Below are 23,507 nucleotides of genomic sequence, written 5' to 3' on the forward strand. Positions count from 1 at the left end.
CATCAATACTCGTTAATTCAAGGGATTTTTTTTATAAAGGTCAGATATGTGCCAATGATTGTCCAAGTCTCATCCATTAAACTATAATTACTTTGCAGATTAGTCGTAGGGATGTCCGAAACAAGATGAAAATGATTCAAGAGACTAAATTTTATCCGATATTCAATATTCTTTATTTTTAGGAATGATATCGAATAGTTTTTGAAATAGTTAGTGAAAAACCATCATTTTAAAAAATTGAAGTCTCACATAAAATAACTGTAAAAATATATTAATCAAATTTTTTATTTATTTATTTTTTAAATTCAGCTATGGCTTTAATAATTTAATTCTGCATATAATTTATAATTTATCTATAATTTTTCTGCATTCTCAATTTCAAACTGATCTAATATAAATTGTTTTCTATGCCGTCTTTGCAAAACATAACTCAATTTTAATATATTCGAAAATACTAATTTCAAATAAATTCGGAATAGTATTATTAGTTTTGGCTAGTGTGATAACTAATCAACCCAATCAATGTTTATTTTTTATGTAGAAATTTAGACTATAATATGGTAATATGGAATAGTGTAGTTTATTGCGGCATCATATCGATATTCGTGAATGAAGTCTCTACGCTCTCTTAAGTAATTTGAATAAAGTTTCATCCCAAGTCATTGATTCACGATGAGGCTTCAGGGAAATGCAGACGATGGATTTTCGAAAGATGGCGATGCGGAAACGGCAGTAAAAGGTGAGATCAATATTTTATTTTTCTGTCAATATATTTGTATTTTTCCTTAATTTGATCTAGAAAACATATTGAATTTTTTGGAATCATTGTTTTTAAAGAATAAGATACAAAAATTTAATACATCCCATTAAATAGACAGTATTTATTGGGCTTGCAAAAGATCTTTGAGTCGTTATTGTTGATCAAATTGGTGCTGTAAAAAACTGCTGTTCTGTTCAACTAATGGACATATTGATTTCAAATGTTTAGTACTTAAAGATGAATGAAGTCGCTATAGACAGCTTTCACTTCCGTTACTTTTCCATTCTATCATGATCCATTCATATGGGGCTCAATAGTAAACCACAAATTTTGATGATTTGCTTAGCGTTTCTCTTTTGTTATTTTTAAAACTTTACGACCTACATCCTGTCAGGAAAATAATGGAAAAAAAAACGAAGTCGCTTAATTTACTTATAAATAAAAAAAATACACATAACCCGACGGCATAGCTTAATGGGTAAATATTATACTGATATCCTATACTCCTGAAGAGTAACCGTGACCGAATATGGTGATGCTAGTCCCCCTGGAAAGTTTGTAAACTGAGGCAAACTGTCTCACGTGAGCTTGGAAGAAAATATTAACACAAAAATACTAACGTCTGAACTTAGGTAAGACAAGAATTCAAAATGAATGAATGAGAATGAATTCTACTTCTAAAAATTAAATCTTTTTTTTGCTACAATCCATATACCCTAAAAAAATACCGTTATCCATTGTAACGTTTTTCGCCAGACCTTTTGATGACAAATCGGTAATCTGCTTTCGGCCAAGTAAGTATTTTTTAAAAGATATGCCCAATGAGAAAATTGTTCTAGTTAAAGTTGGATAATATCACATAAATCGTTCAAAATCGAAAGCATTGAGCCAAGCTGGCAATTTTCCATGGGCATGCTAACTTGCTTATCTGTCAAATTATTTACGGTACTTGTTCAAACCAAAATACGTGAGAATTTGTTATTTGCATCCGTTTTAGCAAACCACACTCGTTTTGAATATAGGTATTAAACATCTTTTTTCCAATAACAATAGGACATACATAGATAGTTTTTGAATGTCATTTATTTTATTTGGGCAGTTAGTCATACAATTAAAAATCAAGTAAACGTTGCACTAACATAGATGTATTCATTTAAAACACGACTTTGGCTCCGATTCCGGACTGAAAACATTTCGACTCCAGCGCTGAACCCAAAGAAAACCATATTTTATTTAACATTTAATGTTTAAAATTCCGGCCCTGAAAGTGGGAAATTCTGACTCCGGCTCCGACTCCCCAGCCCTCTGGTGCTTGGTAATAAATATTTTGAGTCCCTTCAAATCGGTGCCGCGAGATGGCGCATTAGAGTGACCTACTTGCAAAATAGTAAAGCAAAGCTCGGATGTAACGTCCAAATTCAAAAGACTAGAGTTAGAATACATGGATCATTTGTATAAACAACGTAAATACTAAGGCCTTTAAAAGGGAAAATGATTAAGTGTATCAAATTAGAATTATTTTACTATGATACTATAATCATCCTGATCCAGTCCGTTACGTTCGAACTATGAAATTCAAATCTGTCTATGTCTTTCGAAACTCAAAGTTTTTCGTATTAATAATTGATGAACTTTCTTGTTGAAAATAACTACTTGAACAAAGTCACTTTGCATGCATTTTTTGAAGTCACAAATACTGGCTTTAATAGGATAACCTTTCACACTACTTTCACACAAAAAAACAACCCGTCTTTAGATGAAGGATTAATGTCACATAGTGTATGTGTAATATCGAAAAAGGAGGTTGTTTCCCATTTCGAAAAACAAATCGTGTCTGTTATTTTTATAAAGTGTAGTAAAACATTTTTCCGTCTAATTTACTTTATTTTAAGATAACCAATTTTAATATTTGTGTTATAAGGTAATGGCAATTAGACGATGCCTCCGGAATGGTAATGAGCCAGGGTATGGAAATTATGCGAGGCGACGTTTTAAAGCCTCCCCAATTTGCAATTTAACATCTGCCACATTCGCGTTGAGATTTGAGATATTGATCTTCGCTCTTCTTGCAAAAGCTATACGCAAAGCCACAATTATTCTACTTCTTGAGTTGAGGCCAGCATACGCTAATCAAACTCGCAACAAAGAGTAGAAATTGTAATGCCTTCACTATATATTATCAAAACTACCTCTACTGGGTTCTGGAAATTTATCCCTTCTAAGCAAGCATGAAAAATGTGTGTTACAATTCAGAAAATTCGATTTTTTCGTAGTAGCGAACCAATCAAACAACAACAAACATTCACGACTCGATATTTCATAGAATATATTATTACTGTCAATAATCAGACCTTTTGACGCATTAATTGAATAAATTTATATTTCAGACAACAAAATAAATTTGATATTAATATCTCAATATTCATTTACAAAACTCCATTGTAAGCTGCATGTTTCTAACGACAAAATGTTAAAAATCCCGGTGCGTTAAGTTGTGTACACATGAACCGTAAAATGGGATTATTGAACATAAACAAAAAGAGAATTTTTAGCTTATCGGCAAAAAGTGAAAGATTATGACCCGCTCACGATTGATCGCTAATCCTCATTGCAACATGGCTGTGGTGAATTTTTCCCTTAATATTTTTTTAAATTTATGCCGACCAAAAACGATAAATTGACTTGGACATCCTTTCACCATAAAACTCATTTTCTAACTAAGTTATTCTTTTCTCCAGGGACTGAATCGAGAACAGTGATCGTGTTGTCTGCAATGCTGGCATTCGGGTTTGTGTTGATCGCTTGCTTTTACTGTTTATATCCAAGATCACGAAAAAAGGTAAGGGTGAATTATATTACATACTTCATATCGTAAAAAACTATTACGTCTTGGGATGTCTCTCGGGTTTTAGATACTGTTTTTTGATAAAACTAAACATTGAGATGATGCGTGTAGTTATCAGAACCCAGACCAGATCAAATTTCATTTTATCAGTAAACAGTGTTTGTTATTTAGTTTATGTGAATTTGAATAGTTGATATAATTTATAATAAAAAGTTTAAAACTCCATAACTTTTCATTTAACTTTAAATAATTTAAATCAGTGCCTGGAAAACAAATTAAAATGTATTCTTATTATTATCTATCAGTTCATTTGAATACTTCAAATTCAAGTCGAATTTTTCAACTTTTGAATAGCTTTATTCATTTTTCATTAGCGTCGATGAGATATAGACAGGAATTGACTACTGCTCCTTCTTATTATGCAGAAACGAATTATACCTAGGCGAGAGAAAATTAAAGCTTTGACGCTCAGTCTGCAACAGCGCTCTTGATGCGAGGTGTTTAATTAGACATAGGGTATCTTGCATAGGCTCGATGACTATTCGTAATGAATGATTTTTTATGTGTTGTTATATCGTCAAGGGTTATGGTTCAACTTCTAAGTTGCGGTGGAGCAAGACGAGTAAGATATTTTAAGTTGATTTTTCTTTTATTGATTGAATCTTGACTTAGCGATGTCAGCTATACGCAATTATGATTTTTGTTTGTGACAACTCCTACAGTTCCAACACTTGTATAACTTTGCTATTCTTTTCTATTTAATAATTCGATAGTTTTATTTCTATATATTTTACGTAAACCAAATATAACTTAAACGCGATCAGTAACAACCAAAAGTTGAGTGTATATTCGAGTACATTTTGAGAACATCTCCGAGACATGGCTTTCTGAGTGTAAAAATCGGAACTGAAGCTTATTCCACAAAGGCATTAAAATACGTTCAGGTTAAAAATTCCAAATACGTTGTACTTAACCATAGGTAGCGTACATAAAAAAGAAAGAGTAAGGGATCGCCATCTTCGCAGATCGGCGAAGAAGGAACGAGGGAGAATTATCCCTTGGATAATTCTGGGATAAAGATCATTGGATCACTGGATTCGGCATGAAACTAACGCGTACGAAATATCGGCATTTGCAACATTCCATCTCTGTTTATAAATAGTTCATTTTTTGCACTTTTGGAAATTAAAATTTAGACATACATGCTAGGTTACCTATGCTCGAGACTTTCTCAACTAAAAATTCCAAATCATTTCAAAGTTACTTGCAAATACACGTTATATATTTTTTCAATATAGTATGCTCGATTTTTCAGATTGAGAAAAACGTAGCACGCATGGCGAGGACCATTAATTTTTAATAATTGTCCATACTGTACTTACAAATGGTCTGGGCTGATTGTGATGATTCATAATGATTACATGGACGGCGAAGAAAATTGATTTTGCTGAAGGCTAACGTAATTTATCACCTAATTGAAAATTCATTGAAGTATTTTTTCAAAGGGTGTTAATTTCCGCGGAAAATATCGAGAAAGGAATCGTATAAGGTCAGATACTAGAGGTTAATTTAGTTAACATTTTGTGTCCAGTGAGGAGAAATAGACTTTTGTTTCTTTAATTTCCGCTACAGTGTTTATTATCGATCTTTGAATTATCACATCAAGTAAGTACCAGAGTAGAGAGGTAGAGACGTAGGTTTAAAAACATTGGAAATTGTAAGTATGCAACATTTTTAATAATACACGCCGAAGTAGATAGATACGATGGAAGTAATCAATCGAGAGATAAGTTTCACTACGGTATATACATGAGCTGACCGATGACTCCCGTGCCCTGACCCCCGAATCTTGCTTCGTTTGTTTGTGCTGGTCATCGGTTGGCGTAGATAAATGAAAATTAAATATTTAATAACATGAGAAGGCAAAGTCCGAAGAATATACTTTGTAATAAACTTTACGCGACTGATGAGCTTTGATATATATGAGTTAAAATGCTTCATTTCAAAATCGCTTTTGTAGAATTCTTTTCAGTTATACTGACGTGCTCCCATATACGAGTGTTCCCTTTTTAGTTGGCTTGAACATAGCATTCTTCAAACCTAACGATACTCAAACAGTTTAAACGATGAGAAAATGAGAGTTAAATATCAATATTAAAATAGAGTTGTGGGCATGTTGGACATTGCTGACATATACGATGGACATATACGATTAATCGTCGCGATTTCAACAATCGTATTAAATTCTGGAATTTCTTTCATTGATCAAGATAAACGATTCTCTACGATTACTTTGCCCGTCTCTTTCAATAACTGATTGGTCAAAAGCAATTGTTAAACAATATTTCACATCTCTAGATGATGTTTACCCTATTATTGGGCGCTATTCGATGGAACGAACGTCTAATACACAACGAATCGACATAAGACGCCAAAAATGTTTTTGCATCCATTTTCACGAAGCATAATTAGAAATGTGATTTAATAATTAGAAATCGAATTTAATAACTGAAATCAATCAAAACCCTCGGCCTCAATAAAACCGCAATGAAAAAATAATTTGATTTTCAGTACAAACAACGCGATAAGCCGCTGCGAATGGCCTGGTAATTGCTTGAATTGTTAATCAACTTTTTTAGTTAAAAACTCAAAGAAGTGATAATCTTTCAAACATGGTCCTTGGATGCACTTGAAATCAAATATCTGTCAATTATCATATAATTTAGTTATCAAAGACACTTTGAATTCAAGTTGTTTTGTCACGCTCGCCTTTGTATCTTATTTTTGAGCGTTAAAAATTGGTAACCCAATTTCTCAATTACTCAGCAATCAAACAAGAAATAAAAAAATGATTTAACTGTAAAAGTAACAAGTTTACTTAGAAGTCAAAAACCATCTCGTCCAATGTCTCAATTCAATTATCACGGGTCCGATATAAGCGGTACAATTCCGTCACAAAACGTCGATTTCAATAAAAGGCTGAGCAGAACGATCAAACCGCAACCCTAAAATTAGGCTTACTCAAATCTATATAAGTGGATAACGGCGTTCCCAAATCGGATTTGAAGAATTGTGTGAAGACGAATATACATGCAGATTTGAGGCCTTCGATACAATAGTAGAGGAAATTTGAAAAGTCGCAATGGATGGGTTTGATATACGAGCGTATGTTAATATTGAAGAGTGGATCAAATGGTTTCGATGGCTTGTGAGTATAAATATTAACCGTGTTTTGGGTTAATTTGATTCCTAAAAATATTTTGAGCAAAACGGTCATTGCTGTTTTTTTTTGTACCGGATGTTTTTCAAACTGCAAAGAATTTGTCAGTATAGCTCCGCGGAATGATATTTATTTAGTACTAATGTGTTTAACATGCTATATAAATAAGAAAAGGGTATAATCGTTTTTTAAATATTTCCTTCCTTCTGCTACCATTTATCCTCTTCAAATATGGAATAAATTTAATCTTAATCAATACAAATATTTGCTATATTTCACTAAATAAGATACTGGTAGGTAATTAGCAATATTGCCATCTGTGTTGAAATTTACAAAAGCTATAAAACAGTGTAAAATTATACAAAAATATCTTATACATAAAGTGGCTCAATTTGAAAAGTCGACGCAAAGTGACAGTAAAATATACGTCTTCGGAATGATTTATAACATGAACAAGAAGTTGAAGTAAAAACGTGTTAAATTAGTTATTGAATTTCGATATCAACATTACTCAATATAATTGGAGCACTTGGTGATTCTTGTTTCAATATTACTTCGTTCCTGATCGAGATGATCCCATCTTTTCGATATGTGTATTAGCACTATTGTTTTTGTTCAATAATTTGTCTGTATTCAAAAATCGATATACCCAACGCCTCGAAATTGCTTTACCGTGTGATAAGAATTTATATTAGCTACTGACCGCATACACAACAAAGTGTTGACAGAAATCGGAAGTGTTATTTCGTATAATATGTTTAATTGGGCAGGTGCTTATTAGTAATGTTTGCATTATTATTGAACATGTTTTATGCAAAGATCTCAATTATTCATGTTACATAAAATCTCGGTATATATGAAACATAGCATTATTAGGAACATATTTTAGAAAGACTCAATAGCCAGGCTTCTGTCTTTCAGGAGAAATTAAGAGGATTATTTGTTATTCGATAGGTAATGCTATTCGGCTATACCGGTAATTTTAATCAGCTTTGCTTAGGATATTACCGTTGCACATTGGGTAAGTTTTTTCAAACAGAATAAAATCAGGAATATTAGAAATATACATAGTTTATTTTAAGAATTAAGAATAAAAAATATGTGAACGATAGATCTATCGTTAAAAGTATTGCAAAACGGAACTTTGTTGCAGTTTTCACAATTGCAATCTTTATCTGACACATATAAAACTTGAAGCTGTCTTCGGTGATTTTTATTAGTTTAAAAAATCCTAGCATGTCTTTTTCCTGTCTTTAGATTCGGTAGTGTATTATTTGTATCAATTTATATGCTACTAATCTGGAATTTATTGAAATAACGGGGTTATATTTCATATATATATATATATATATATAACCATCCTTGTTTGTTTGCTTGTAACAAGTTGTCTTCCATGGGGCTCCACCATAAATAGGTTTCTTAACGTCGAAAAATATTTTAAAATGAATTTATCGTTCTGTTCCGACATTAGCTATAGCAGCGCTATATATATGAGCGTGGAAACTAATCCAACCCGAAATAATTGTCCAAGAATAATTATTATTAATAGGATTAAAAATTTCCGATGACATGACTCCTCCTTCTATTGCTCATGCGTACATTATTCGATGCAAAATATCATGAGTTTCAAACTTTCGTTTCAGAGTTTTGCTGATGAAGAGGAAGAGTCTCGTAGTTCAGCTTCAGATGAATTACGTAACATAAACAACAGTCAAAGCAAATCATCGAGCATGAACGACACAGGTGGAAGAACAAGAAAAGTCAGTCACTGGACCAAAATTACATCGTTTTTTCAAAATACTTCAGCATCAGGGGAACTGGATTATCGATTAAAAAGTACACACGGGAGCACAAACCAACTAGCCAATTCAAGAAATGGAAACTCAACACCAATGTAGGTTGCATTGTTTGTACAATATTATTGCGTTCAACAATTACACAGTAGGATTGGGAATGTTTTCATCAATATAGAATTAAAAAGGCCAAAAAATGTAAACATGATGAATTAATGAACTATATATTCAAAACAACAAGTTTTATTGTTATCATTTGATATGGAATCTAAAGATTTATCTTTGCGAGGTTTGATTGAGCTAAAACCTATAGTCGAACTTGACTCTCCCTGGTAAAATTAGATTTTGATACTCGATTGGGCAAAACAATACATTAATAAACTTATGTTAGCTAGCTTTCTCACGTACATTTTACTTATAAATGTATCTGATTGGTTTGTAAATCTGGCTTCAATGATGATTCAATTAAATCATGGTAAGCGCTGAAATCAAAAAACGAAGAATATTATGTTTTAGATACCATATACTTAAAAGGATTAGGGTCGAAGCAGAAGGAAGATCTTTGACAGTTTTTGCAATGCGATTTTTAGAGAATTCTCACTGTAGAATCATTTTATATATCTTATGCTTGGTATGGGCTTTTGGCAACGAAGTACTTCGCATGATTTATTCATTCTAGTTTCGGATCAATTCATGAATATTTATTATGACGGGGTGATCTGCAATACCCAAAAATAGATATTGGAATTTGCTGTATCATGTGGTGTATTCGCTGTCACAAAAATTAATGGTATTTGCTGTGCTTGTGAAGCGATTGGTGCATATGTCGCCGTTTTTAAATAGAAAATTGGCTCGCTCGGAGGTAAATTTTTTTCGAAATATCAACGGAGACCCATAATTAAACATACAATTTTTTCCATGAAGGACAACATACCCACGAGACTATGATTTTTTTCTTGTTACTGAGAATTTATGTCCATGTATTCTTTTGCCTGTGAGTTGTGTTTTACCTATGAAGTCATGTCACTCATTACCGTAGAGATTTCAAATTTGTCCATGTACTTTAAAAAGCCAACTTGTCAATACGATTTCACGTCAAATTAAAGTATTTGACCAATTCTCAAATAATTCAAATTGCCTTGCATTTTTCGTTCCCCACGATGGTCCCGTGTGGCCATAATGGTCTTTTTTCAACATTCCATCCCTTTTTGGCAATTTGAATGCATTCCACAATTTATTTTTGAAGCTTGAAGAAAACGGGATTTCGTCATGCATGTTTCAAAAAGGCATTGCAATATGTACTTTACTGTAACATAATATAAGATATAGTGTTGCGGTTATCTTTAAGCACGTCATGAGGGTCCAGAGGGTACGCACAAAGTAATATACGTTAGGGTCAAACGTTACTCAAGAGTTTCAGTTCAGTTGTTTTAAATAACATAATATATGAACGCACTATTCTTCATATTCAAAATCTTCTCATGCGCTCGTGTAAGCAGATCAAGAATTGATAATATAATAACAAATGATTTTTAAGCAGATTTTCGCCAGTATAGAAATACCAGATCAAAAAGGGAAATCTGGTTAATATTCATTACTTCAAACCAAAAATATAATAGATCACTTTAATATAAACGTAGTTCAACTATTTTTTATTTGCAGGTACGACAAATCTCCAATCGGTGAAATAAGGACATCTTACGTTCAACCGCAAGCAAAAGATGGAAATTACAGAACGCAGGGAGCTACGACGCCGGGGAAAAGGAGGAGTAGTTTCATACCTGATTCATTCAAGCTTCCATTCGATCCTTGGGTAAGTTGGGATTTTGGTAGACAGCTTTGAGGAGATTCAATACGAATCAAATCGAAAGCAAAAATTTGTAAATTATGCAGTAACAATAAACCATACACTTGCTGAATTATTTTCTCATTTTGACGTGAGAAAAGTGCATGAAGTCACGGGAAACCATCGGCTTCTAATTTCTAATTTTAGTATACTGGGAATGACACAGTTTCACGCGATACTTAATCTATTGCAAGACTTATTAATAAATAATGTAACACCCTGCTCTACAGTATGAACATTATAATGGGATCCGAAAATGTTGAAATTTTGTTCATTTTTTCACAGTTGATAACAGATGATTCAACATCTCCACCACAAGGTGCAGACTACAGAGGTCGACTGGAGTTCAGTGTTGCATATGCCTTCGATACAATGACATTAGTAGTTAAGATATTGAAGGTTTGTAAAAGCTAAAAACTACGTTTAGATTTTTTTGTACTACAGAAATAATAGATGAATAGACTTACACAAACTTGAAAAATATTTAAGTCAACAATGTTAGGGAAACTAGAACTAGAATATTTTTAAAGCTAATCAAAAATTGGATCATATCTAAAGAATCTTTTGTGTTGTTTCAATCTCATCATTTAAATGGTCCTAACTTGTTTGGAGAAAAAAACATGACTTTATCAAAGTAATGTTTTTTCTTTCTTGGCACGCTATATCAAATACTACAAAGTTCATTTTGTTTCTGGACAAACGAAGGACAGACGTTCAAATTGCCAAAATAAGACACGGCGCATCAAAGTTATTCCTTAGTATAGGCTGTTAAAAAAATTAATCGCTTACTTTACAATCGTTCAATAAGTTAAATATACACCATGCATGCTTGATTAAAAGTTGATCTCCGCCAAGAATAGGATGCTTGTACAATGCCTGTTTCCTTTATGTATATCGTACTAAACGTCCTTAAAGATCATCGTTATAAGTAGGGTTATGCTAAACATTAATTGTTTACCTAATTTTCAAATGTGACGCAAAATACAGACGCACAAATTACCAAGCAGACATGACGTGCCAAGGTCAATTAAACAAACGACGGGACAATGCGACTAGATGTGAATTTTTAATAATTTATCCAAGTAAAATATTTACTGATAATAAAGGGGGGATAAGCAATATTTTAGGTTAATATCACAAGGAAGTTTTACCTTTTCCCAACAAACTATTCAGAATTTTAAGTTATACAAGGATGATGCATTAATTAATTGAATTAATCGGAAAAATTTTCAACATTTTGCCAATATTGTTTGTTCGCCAATATTGAAACATACATTGTTGAAGAAAAAAATATTTATATTTTTATTTAAATAAATTAAAAATTTATAATTTGAAACGACTTTTAACTTTGATATTTGACGTCAGCGCACGACTGAATCGGTAATTAATAAATAAAAAGCGAAAAGGTAACATGAAATGGGATATGGCAGGGAAATTATGCGTTTTAAGTGTCTTAATATTTACAAATATCTTATGCTTGTTTCTAAACACTTCTCATTTAATTTATTTATTCAACATTGAATTCAAATCATGTTCAATGACCATTTTTTTGTATTTTTTAACAACTCAAACTAAACCGGATAAAATGTCATTGCAAATAAAATTTATGTTTGTTTATTGGGAAGGTATAGTGACATACAATTTTTCGTATTCATAGTTAGATTTCGACTCAAAACCAAGTCAGAGTCAAGAGAATTGAAGTTAGAACAATCACAACTAAGCGATAAGACAAAAAATGACCGCGAGTTTTTGCACTCACGATTAAGCGTATCTGTTTGTAATATTATTTTTATAGGCAAAGAAAAAATATTTTCGCAAATTTTCTATTTATTGAATTTAAAACAGAATTTTGTTAGATTACTGTCACCAAATACCATTTAAAAATGATACCTTTTTATTTTTATTCAGCATTTCCTCTAGCTATTCATAATATACATTATCTTTACAGTCAGTAACGATTTATGCTTCAAGTTTTTTCATTGACTTTTCTTGCCTTCCAGTCATGAGTTACCTTTTTATTGACGCGATCTGAGAATTTGAGTTACGAGAAATGACCAAGGTAGTGCATTTTGGCTCGAACGTGTGTTGCGGTCTTATAATTTATGCAAAGCCAGATTGATATACATCTGCACAAAAATCCAAGAAAATATAATCCCCGCCTAGTATCACTTTAAGATTGAACCCGATGTCCCAATATATATACAAATGGGTGTCTTTTTTGGCCCATTTACTATTTTGTTATTCGTGCTGATGTTGGATACTACATTGAAATGCGGATTCATATCATCATGCGATTTTTTAATATATTTTATCCCAAACGGTGTATTTAGTACCAGAAAGTGGAAACCTAACGGTCAACCCCATAATAGCCTGTTGTAGGATAAACTTTACCTATTTTCCTCGTGTTTCAGGCAACCGATCTGCCAGCAATGGATTTGTCCGGATTCAGCGACCCTTTCGTAAAGTGCTGTCTGCTACCTGACAGGAAAAGAAAATTAGAGACGAAAATTCGAAGAAAAACATTGAATCCAAGTTGGAATGAGACTTTATTATTCGAAGGTGGGGATATTTAATAAATACGAATTGAGACATTGTTAGGTAAAAATTGACCGGTTTATTGCAATTTTGATTAAACTCTGCGACACGGGGTAGTACAGGTACCTGTATCTAATCTTCCACAGTGAAGGTACGGAAGCGTCGTCTTTGCAACTTCGACTGACCACCAGATTGCAACAATTGCGAACGCGGAACCGCCAGAGGGTGCGCAATTTTTATTATTATTTAGATGAAGTCATCACACACAAAAAACGAATTCCATAGAGCCCACAAAAAGTTTTGAAATAAATGAAAGTAATAGAGCCTTCTAGCGACAACAGCAATCTTTAACCATTGAGCATTTTATAGCATTACTTGGTCCACTATTAAAAAGAAGCGCTATCTTCTTATAACAAAAAGAAAAAGAATTCTAACAACAACAACAACAACAACAACAACATCACAATAGCATAACGATCTTTGAGTCCACTATATGTCCAAAAATGCAATAGACTATCTCATATTTATTGGTCATGATAATGGACTTTCCCACTGATTCATGAGTTGCATATAGCTTTTAATATATTGATTACTTCAATTTATTTGCCGTGACTCCCAGACTAATTAAACCAACGCTATTTTAGTTGAACTTCAGTTGACATTCGAATAATAGATATAATAAGATAATTGTATTTTCTTCAAAAAGATCAGACGAATCCAATTTATATTGGGGTATTTTGAACGAAATATTGACATTATCTTAATTATTCTTGAATAATCATTGCATACCATTTGAAATTGGTCTTGATGACGATCGGAGGTAGCCCAAATCCCATTACCTTAATTAGAAAAGTTTTTGAGTCGCGGTTATGGCGCCAGTCAAGGATAAAAAATGATAAGATGGTGCTCCTGAAGTATGTGCACTAAGATGGCGCACAACCTGAACATAATATGTGCACCATATTGGGGTTATCAGATTGTGCGCCATCTTGGTGCACATACTTTTGGAGCGCCGATGGAATAAATAATTTTACTGCGTATGTGATGAAATAAACAACTAATATATAAAATATTTTCAGCATAAAATTTTTGTTATAATTAAAAATTTCTTTCTTAGCGTCATGAAGTTATATTTTACACTAACCAAATAATTAAAAAAATATTTTCATTAACTATTTTTTTTGTTTTTTACACTTTTGTTTGGAATAACTTATTTTATCATAATGAGAATATGCATTTAATCATCTAATTATCTTTTTTTGCATCGTGGTCGTATTGATTCTAAAAATACATAATATTCAAAATATTATAACGGGAAAAACCGTGGAAAATAAAATAAAAAATTCTTAATTATTAATTTCAAATTTATATCATGCTTTAAGTTTTTTTTAATTTTGACCTGATACACGTCATAAATTGCAACTTTAGAATCATAAAATAAAATATGACTTGTTGTAGAACAACACAATATGTTATAAATCTCAGGTCTGCCAATTACCCAAACTTTCGTGTAAATACACAACTAATAATACCAGCTCAAAATCTGGTACTTCAACTATTTTATGGAAAACTCAATAATGTAATCCATTACCTCATCCCCCAGAGTTCAAAACCAATGTTTTACATTGATGTATCAGAGGGGAATACATTTAATCAATGCAAGGCGAAAATAACAAATGATAATTTATATATATATAACAGGTTGAAGGATTCTTTTTCCATAAACAGCTCAGTATTAGATCGTATTTAAAAAATTGAACTATTTCATCCTTTAAATGAAGTTATTGTCAAAACGACACATTTCTGATTATACCCCAAATGATGGATATAAGAAGTGCTGCGTACCCGTCTAGATTGGACATATATGCAAAAAAAAATTTTTTTGGTAGATTTTAAAAGACTTTGGTGTTCAAGTGGTTTTTGTATAGTTCTACTGCAATCAATTTCAATGAATGAATACTGAATAAGTAGTGACTGCAGAAAGTAATATGCAACACTTTAATTTGTAACAGTTCTAGTGAATGTGGTGTCTGAAATTACAAGAGAGTGTGGCTTCCTGTTTTTTTTATCGTCGTTCAATTGATCACACTCTATAGCAGAGGTTCTCAACCTTTTTTTTTGTCAAGTACCCCCCGAGTCACGAAACAACCAACGCGAACCCCCGGTAATCAGACACCGAAAGCCGTGAATTTCACATTGTTGCGTCACAATTACAACAACGCACCACATCAGGGAAAATCTACGTTTCAATTGGCATCTAGTTTCAATCGACACGCATTTTCCTCTGATAGTATTAAAGGATATTAAAAAACAGCGACACACAAAAACTAGACTGCCGTCCAAGTACCCCTGGAAATCTTCTCGTGAACCCCTGGGGGTTCGCGAACCCCAGGTTGAGAACCCCTGATCTATAGGTTTAAATGAGGCAATTATATTCCCCATTGGATTACATCAACCAGTTTCATCATAACAAATATTATGTAAATTATTGGAGTTTCTCAAAATTCAGAATTTTTTGCTTCAATTTTACCTCGTGTTTTTGTTGCTTGCTGCATTAAAATTTTATGGCGCAACTGAGTATATTTTCTTGTTACGCCATATGGAGAAGATTTGAAATTAGGCATTCAATTGGAAAAATCTATTTTATGTCATTGAAATTTCAAATCATAAATCTTAGTGATATTGCCGGAAAAACAATACTACCGATACATTTATAGACAAATGACAAGGTCTTACTTCATATTGATATTATTGAGTAAATATATAAATAAAATACTACTTACGACGTTTGTGGGCTGGTGTATTTTGACAGAGCCCACTTTTTTACAAAAAATACACACTGTTTATCAAAAGTACGAAAAATGTCACAAAAATATAAACGCACAATTTAGGTAAACTTATTTTTAGAATTCTATAAGATATAAACTGATTACTCTTGCGCCTTTTCCCCTTGGATCGTTTAACATAAATAAATCGATAAGAAGATGACGTGAGATTAGGTTTATGTAAGTATTCAGCACAGGTTTTGTTTTTCATTTAAAGTGTATATATACACGTGTAGCGTGAAATTTTCCACAAATCATTATCTTTTAGAATTTGTCGCTAGAATCTCAACTTCCATTTTTTACTTTGAACTATCATATTCAATAAAACTTTTTTTTATAGTACTCGATGATATAGATAGATGCTAAAATGAGCAATAGCGGGTACAGGTTGGCACGTTAAGCTGAGACAGCTATGGGAACGTCTCTGTGGTAAAATCTCTGAGTGTGATTCACGCTTTACTTCAATCTCAATCATTATTGCAAAATGTCTGTTTTAGTTTTTTTTGACAGTTGGCATACATTCAAAAAGCAGTAGGCTAGCACTTTCATTATATTGATTTTCCAATTTTCATTCAGGTCTTTCATACGATAAAATACAACAACGAGTTCTTTATATGCAAGTCATGGATTGGGATAGATTCTCCAGAAATGATCCAATCGGTGAAGTCTGCATTCCTTTGCACCAGATTGATTTAACAGACAGCACATCACAGTGGGAATACTTGACACCTTGTACTGGATCGGTAAGGTTTACTTTATATAAGATTGCGATTTTTAACAGATTGTGATAAAATATACACTACGCCATTGATTATTTTTATATAAATGTTTCATCCGCTGCTAAAAGCCACTTTTTTCAGAAATGTATTCATCGATCGAATCTGTGCAACATGTTGGTCACTTACGATCGATTTCCATACCAAAGCAAATAGTTCAAGTTTCATGGAAAATGATTTAATTTCACTAATTAAAGACATTTTTGACAGAAAATCAATTCTGTTTTTAGCGCAACGCAAACGTTTTTGAAAAACTGCATTAAAAAGCAGCCGGAACAACTGAAGTTCATTGTGATTGATCTACAGCCCTCTGTGTCAAATATTTTTATAGTGATTTTTAATCCATCGGACTGAAAGAACCGGAGTATTTCGTTCATTCATGCACCTCGAGTTATTAGTGCCCAGTATATTTTTCTGGTACTCCTGGAGTATGTGCACCAAGATGTCGCACAACCTGAACCCTAACCTGGTATACCACCTGAGTTCAGGTTGTGCACCATCTTGGTGCGCATACTTCAGGAGGTCCATTTTGCATAAATGAGTGATTGTTATCTCAGAATTGGGGAAGATGTCAATTAATGACGTCAACGCAAATTCATCGCTCCAAGTCAAAGTCCCCAGGGAGGGGGCGCTCTTATCTGCATTTTTAGTGCTTTGTCATTCACATGGTATAAAATCCAATACTTGTGTTCATGTACTTGGATGAGTTTAACGAAATTCCAAACCATACTTGATTATTGCTTGATGCAGTGTGCACTTCTGCGGAAAAATTGTTACATACTTGCATATAATCTCCGATAAATTTGGCGTTTGGTTGAGCATAGCTTTATATGGATATTGATCGTAGAATATTTACTATTAAAAGCCATCTTTACTTGTTAATGACAAGAAGTCGATAAATATGTAGTGAATGACCGTCTAAAATTCATAATATAATAATAGCAACATATGCGCGATTAAGATCATTGTCATTGAACTGCACTTGCACATCATTAATTACATTTTTATGATAAATCTTGTTTTCTGTCTACATTCGTGGATGGAAGTGATTAAAAGAGAAAATATACAGTTTTATTTGAATCTGCCACTCGGTTATGTAAATGTCTTCAAATCTTTATGTATATAGCTTTTTTTCTTGTAATTTTAATAGAACAAACGTGGCGAGCTACTTGTATCTCTCTGTTATCATCCAGTTGAAGGTAAAATAGACGTAGAAATCAAACAAGCGAGGAATTTGAAGCCTATGGATATCGGCGGCACTTCCGGTAAGAAAAACGATTTTTCTATATCACCATTACTTTACTTATGTAGAAGGAGAGCGCCTGGAAATTTAGAATACCTTAGCTACCAGAATGCAATATACTGTGTAAAGTGACTCAAAAGGTAGGCAGACTAGAATGAATGTTCATGAATGAATTTCCAAAGAGATAGGTTATCTGAGAATGACGCAAAATTTTAATATATGACACGTATATTTCATAGTCGGGTCAGGCATATTCCTCACTGCTTCTAAGATGAAGAACAAGTAGGCTTTCCATGTATATGGTGATTGTACACATTTTTCATCCCCGTCCGCACCTGGTACATGTTCCCAGCATGATTATTCATGGCAAATATGCTCTATAATGAGCATCTGGTTGAACAGCATAACAAGATAATGTACTTAAGTGAATACTAATTAAACACAATATGATAAAAAAAAGCGATTGAAATATAATAGGACACAAAAAGATGCTTAGAATAAACAGCATCTTTTCAACCCGGGAGAAACGTAGCATTAATCAAACAATAGAAAGTTGTAGGGTGCATCCACATACGAAACTTTAATTAAGACTTCAACCCTATAGACACCGATCCCGAGTGCGTATATTCACTCAAATCGCTTTGACATGTCACCACATATTAGAGAATGGAAAAGCAAGATTCTATAATCATGCGAAAAATATATGAAAACCCTTAAACCTGCATTTCCAAGGGTTTCGGCTTTTGAACCTGGCTATCCTGCCCCTCATGGACACAATGACACCGTGGACACAATGCAATCATAGGCGCTTGTTTTCCTCCGTAGATTGGCAACACGAATTTAGTTATCAAATACGTCAACGCCTTAACAGCCACGCGACAGAAATCCTATATGTTTGGATACGGTTTTTGCTTAGGCTACGATTTATCAAACTAAACACTAAGTATGTAAATTACTTCTCTCGTTGAACGTGTAGTTCGAGAGATATTTAGAGATACGGTATATATGAAGATTCACCTTGATCTCATCGTGAGAAGTTTTCCACTCGGTTATCTAGTTTCTATCGTTTCCATCGTTGTATAAATACCATTAGTTGTACACTTTTGCTCTTTTAATTTTTCCCGACTCAATTCCATTTTGAGATTGATTTAGTCGACATTTAAACAAAATTTAATCAGTCACACACAGACTTTATTTAATTGAATTAACACAAACCAGCAATGAGTTCGCGTGAGAGTTCTGTTTGAATCAATAATTTTGGGAATGACGTTAGAAATAAACATATTTCTATAAAGTGAGTCCCGTGATTGATCAACGTCATTGCAAAAACATGCATTAGTTCAAAAAATATATTTGTTGTTCAATTCGCTTGTATTATTGGAGTTGTTAGAGGAAGTTGATTTTTATCCGACGTCCATAGGCTATATATAATGAACGGCACAGGATTTATTTAAATGTAATAATAATATATATGTATCCAATCAGGCATCTATCAAAATCGTTGTATTCGTGGTTTATGGGTTGTAGTGTCATGATGCCGACTCTTGATTACGACCAATTTCCTACTTTCTATTCCTGTTTCCAAGAATCTTGACCTCCAACTATGAGTGAAATTAAATTAGATCTACCCTCCTCCAACTTTTCGGGTTCGGGATAACACTGTTTTTAATGACAATAATGTAGTGTTATCAGGTCTTTGATCGTTGGTTAAAAATTTCGACTGTGACTACCGACTTTGAAGATTTTAAATTTTAAATTCATGAATTTGTCTTCAACTGCAAAGAGTTTGAAAATACGGCTTTGAATCCAATGTAAATACATAAGCCGAGCTCCGATCACACAACCTCAGTCGTGCCGAGACGAGATGTTGTTTTGTAAATGAGTTAACTTCCAAAGCGTTTTTTTAATGTCATGATATCATGTTTTATAGATCCTTACGTTAAAATATGGCTGATGGTTCGAGGCAAAAGAGTTGACAAGCAGAAAACAGCAATTATAAAGAATAATTTGAATCCTAATTTCAATGAAAAATTTGTGTTTGCGTCGCCAATGGATCGACTTCGTGAGATACAACTGGAAATCAGTGTTATGGATCGTGATAAAATCGGCCGGAATGAGACGATAGGAAAGGTTTGTATTATTTTACCTTCTTCCAATAAGGCTGGTCATTTTCGAATTTCCGATGATTTCAGAATCGAATCGCATATTTGTTTTTTCGAATCGAATATTGGATGGAATGGGAGATATGTAATTGTATGTGATTTTTTACTTTAATAGATCCTACAACACACATAAATTGCTGTAAAAACGTAACTTAACACTCAGACAGTTTGCTGAGTGTTCACCCACAATAAAGAACATGTTTCATCAATAATTAACTCGGAACAATAGAGTCTTATGTCAGAATTGCATTTCAAAACATGGCTTGAATAACAAAAATGAAGAATTCACCTCGATCTTTGTGCCAACAATAAAACAAGCTAGCGACGATTCAAAATTCTAGTCTTAGTCGATTCGAATAAATTATTATTCGATTCCATATGCCCAGGCCTATCTCGGAGCTCTAAGGCTAAGAGGGTTGTAAAGGCGATGTGTGAAACGTCAGACATTTCTCAGCTCATATTTTAACGTGGATAAAGCGAATGACCAAACTGTAAATAAGAGAATAAAGTACATTTAGTTTTGATCTGAATTTTTATCTAAAGCTGGTAAATGCCATTTGGATGACAAACGATCCGAAATATAAATTTCTCGTAAATGCGTGATTCGACAATCGAGCCAAATATAATTTTGTTTGGCTCAAATAGGTCTTCTAGTGCTGCGTGTGCAATGAAGAAAAAATGACAATTTGACCTGGGACCGAGATATTCTTTCTTATCATATTCTTTTCCAACTTACTTCCAGTGCCAAATCATATCCCAATTCATAAGATTTGTTTGATTGAAATAAAGAATGAATAAAAGGTTGTAGGATGTATTCAGTTGGTCAATACCACTTATTTGTTTAACCGATTATAATGGTGTAGTCCGGTAACTTTCGAGTACCTTATTGCTATTTTGTGTTATATCACAAGAATATTAAACTCATAAAACTGGTTTCACCGAAGAACATATTTGAATCGACTTCGGATCATCGCCGATACGGGTACTAGACTTATCTTTATGGAGAACCGTGTATTATTTTGAGTATTTTATTGATTTTAGATATATTTGGGGACAAAAAGCAACGCTCTGGAGAAACGACATTGGAAGGAGATGCTGACAAAAATTCGACAGCCTGTTGAACAATGGCATATTCTAAAAGTTTGATGACCAAGCAAATACAAATAACTGAATTCTACACAGATGTATACGCACAGTAGATAACAAAGCAGTCTTTCTTCAAGACAGTCAAACAACTAACTGTGAAAACGTATTGTACATCACGAAATAGTAGATCTGAATAAAGCACTGTGTTCTGCATATCTTACTACAAGTTATAAAAGTGCGTTGTCCATATTGATGATATAGCGTCGTAGTATGTCCCCAAAAACTACCGAAGGTAGTGACAAACTGCGAATAAATCTATCCATACCTGGTTGCGGAAAATACAAAAGTGTCATCTTCTGGTCCATACCAATCTGAGGTAACAATCAATAGCATATCTAATTTTGATTATGTTCATTCTACAATGATTAGCCGATATTTATGGCAGTCAAATTAGAAATTGGAATTATCGTGTATCTTTTGCGTCGTATTTTTTGCATTCACAAATTAATAATTTGCAGTATATCACTGTCACGGCAGAATAATGAGTAGTGTGGGAAATGCCATGAGGTTTTAAAAAGATATTTGCATTTTTTTCCAATTATTTGAATAATAGTAACAACTGTTAACATTTATAACTAATTTGAATATGCTGAGCAATACTGTTCAACTCATTCGCGTGCCATACTCGAACGTATACGATCCACAGATTCTGTTTTTTTTTTTCGTTGAATTAACCAGCGGAAGGTAATTCGGTTATATTTTTTCTATCGATTCATTTAAAGTTGTAACGTATTGATGCGCCCCGGAAATTTTATTGAATTTTCAATTTGGACTACTTAAATCTATTCTAAACGAAAAAAAACCTACAAAAATCTCAGTTTCGAAATTTAAAAATTCAAATTGTGTACTGGAAACGGGAAAATGTTTTAGAAAGTCTAATTGGTTTTAGGTTGCCCGAGGTAGACTGATTTAATAAATATTCAAATTGTAAAGAGTGTGTCATCCACCACTGATCAATATTATTTAAATTTAGTCATGGATTCAAATTGATCAACTGTTTTTTTTTTTAATTTAATAGTTTGGTACGTCGAGGTTTTTGCTTCCTTATATATATATATGATTACATATTTACTTTACTGTTATCTAAGTTAACTCTTTAAGATTTGCAATTACATTTGTTAGACGTTTTTATAATCGCGGTTCATCATTTGCAGAACTTTAGCAACCCCAGGTCAACGTGAAAATGTATTGCTTAGTAGTATTTTATTGATGCTATGTTATACAATAGTATCCGTTCGGGTTTGCGTACTTTTGCTAATGAAATTTAATTTTGTTGCACATTATTATTATTTTTTATTCAATTTGAGAACTTAGTTACCACTTACTTCACGTCGCTTCAACATGTCGTGCAATACACAAAGCAAACATATATTACGAATGATTTTGGAATGGTATGATAGTATATAGAAACTAGAATGTTTCAGGATCAGTATCACTATATTTTGAACTCAAGCATATACAGCAGTGGTTGGCAACCTTTTGTTGTTCGTGGGTCAAAAATAAATCTTAAATAAGCCTTTCTTGAAGCAAGGTCGCGCGTACTCACTCAGACATATAAGTGATTTGTGCCTGAGCAAAGTTACGGGTAATACGCAGGGTAAGCAATGCCTCGAGCATTTTATACTGGTTGGAAGGGGTACTGCAATGGCACAAACAGCTTTTGGGAGATGTGACACCTTGTGTAAGAGAGGTCCACCAATTTATTTATTGATACTTTATTGAGTTCCAGGAAATTCTCTTTCGCAACATCTGTTTTCAATAGGTATGCCAGTTTTGCAATATTCATACGATAATACAAACACGATAATTCACGATGGTTTTTAGAGCAGCGGTATAGACTAATGTTGTCTTGTTACATTCTCGTCTTCTTGTGGAAAAATCGCTACTCTGTTCAACTACAGGATCAAATGCTTCGAAACATTTAGTGGTTAAAGATTGTTGTTGTCGCTAGTAGGCTATTACTTTTCTTATTTTAAAAAGTTCTGTGTACCAAGATGGCGCACAACCTGAACTCAGTTTGTGTTCCAGGTTAGGGTTCGGGTTGTGCGACATCTTGGTGCGCATACTTCGGGAGTACCAAAAAATGTTAATATTTTTTCCCTTACATTTGCACTTTTATCAGTAGAGTGCAAAACAAAAATCCAGTTTTGATATCATATCATGAGTATATCGCACAAAAACAAGTAGTTGTGAGCATAACGCCACTGCACTTCAAAGAATTATACCCTTCGCCTCAACTTACTTATTTGCACACGGGTACACTTGTTCAAATCAAGACGCATGGAACAGATTTGATGTGCAAGATCGCATGAGATAAATCAGTGAACTATTTGTTATTTGTGTTACGTACGTGAGA

The 23,507-nt window shown here is 33.2% G+C and overlaps 1 protein-coding gene across 4 annotated transcripts; it reads left to right on the forward strand.

Moving 5' to 3' along the window:
* Window positions 1-545: 545 nt before the first annotated feature.
* LOC120331105 (synaptotagmin-7-like) lies at window positions 546-22,525 on the forward strand. 4 transcript variants are annotated; one of them, XM_039398137.2, is made up of 10 exons: window positions 546-739; window positions 3,499-3,599; window positions 8,469-8,719; window positions 10,281-10,431; window positions 10,750-10,863; window positions 12,876-13,023; window positions 16,401-16,567; window positions 17,751-17,865; window positions 19,774-19,973; window positions 21,047-22,525. In XM_039398137.2, the coding sequence occupies exons 1-10, from the start codon at window positions 673-675 to the stop codon at window positions 21,149-21,151; spliced, it is 1,419 nt and encodes a 472-aa protein (XP_039254071.2). In that variant the 5' UTR covers window positions 546-672; the 3' UTR covers window positions 21,152-22,525. The 4 variants fall into 4 exon arrangements, with proteins under 4 accessions (XP_039254071.2, XP_039254072.1, XP_039254073.1 ...); XM_039398138.2 differs by lacking the exons at window positions 546-739; window positions 3,499-3,599 and adding an exon at window positions 4,073-4,227; XM_039398139.2 differs by lacking the exons at window positions 546-739; window positions 3,499-3,599 and adding an exon at window positions 6,603-6,813.
* Window positions 22,526-23,507: the final 982 nt, after the last annotated feature.

Source organism: Styela clava, chromosome 6, assembly GCF_964204865.1.
Source record: "Styela clava chromosome 6, kaStyClav1.hap1.2, whole genome shotgun sequence".
NCBI classification, from domain to species: domain Eukaryota; kingdom Metazoa; phylum Chordata; class Ascidiacea; order Stolidobranchia; family Styelidae; genus Styela; species Styela clava.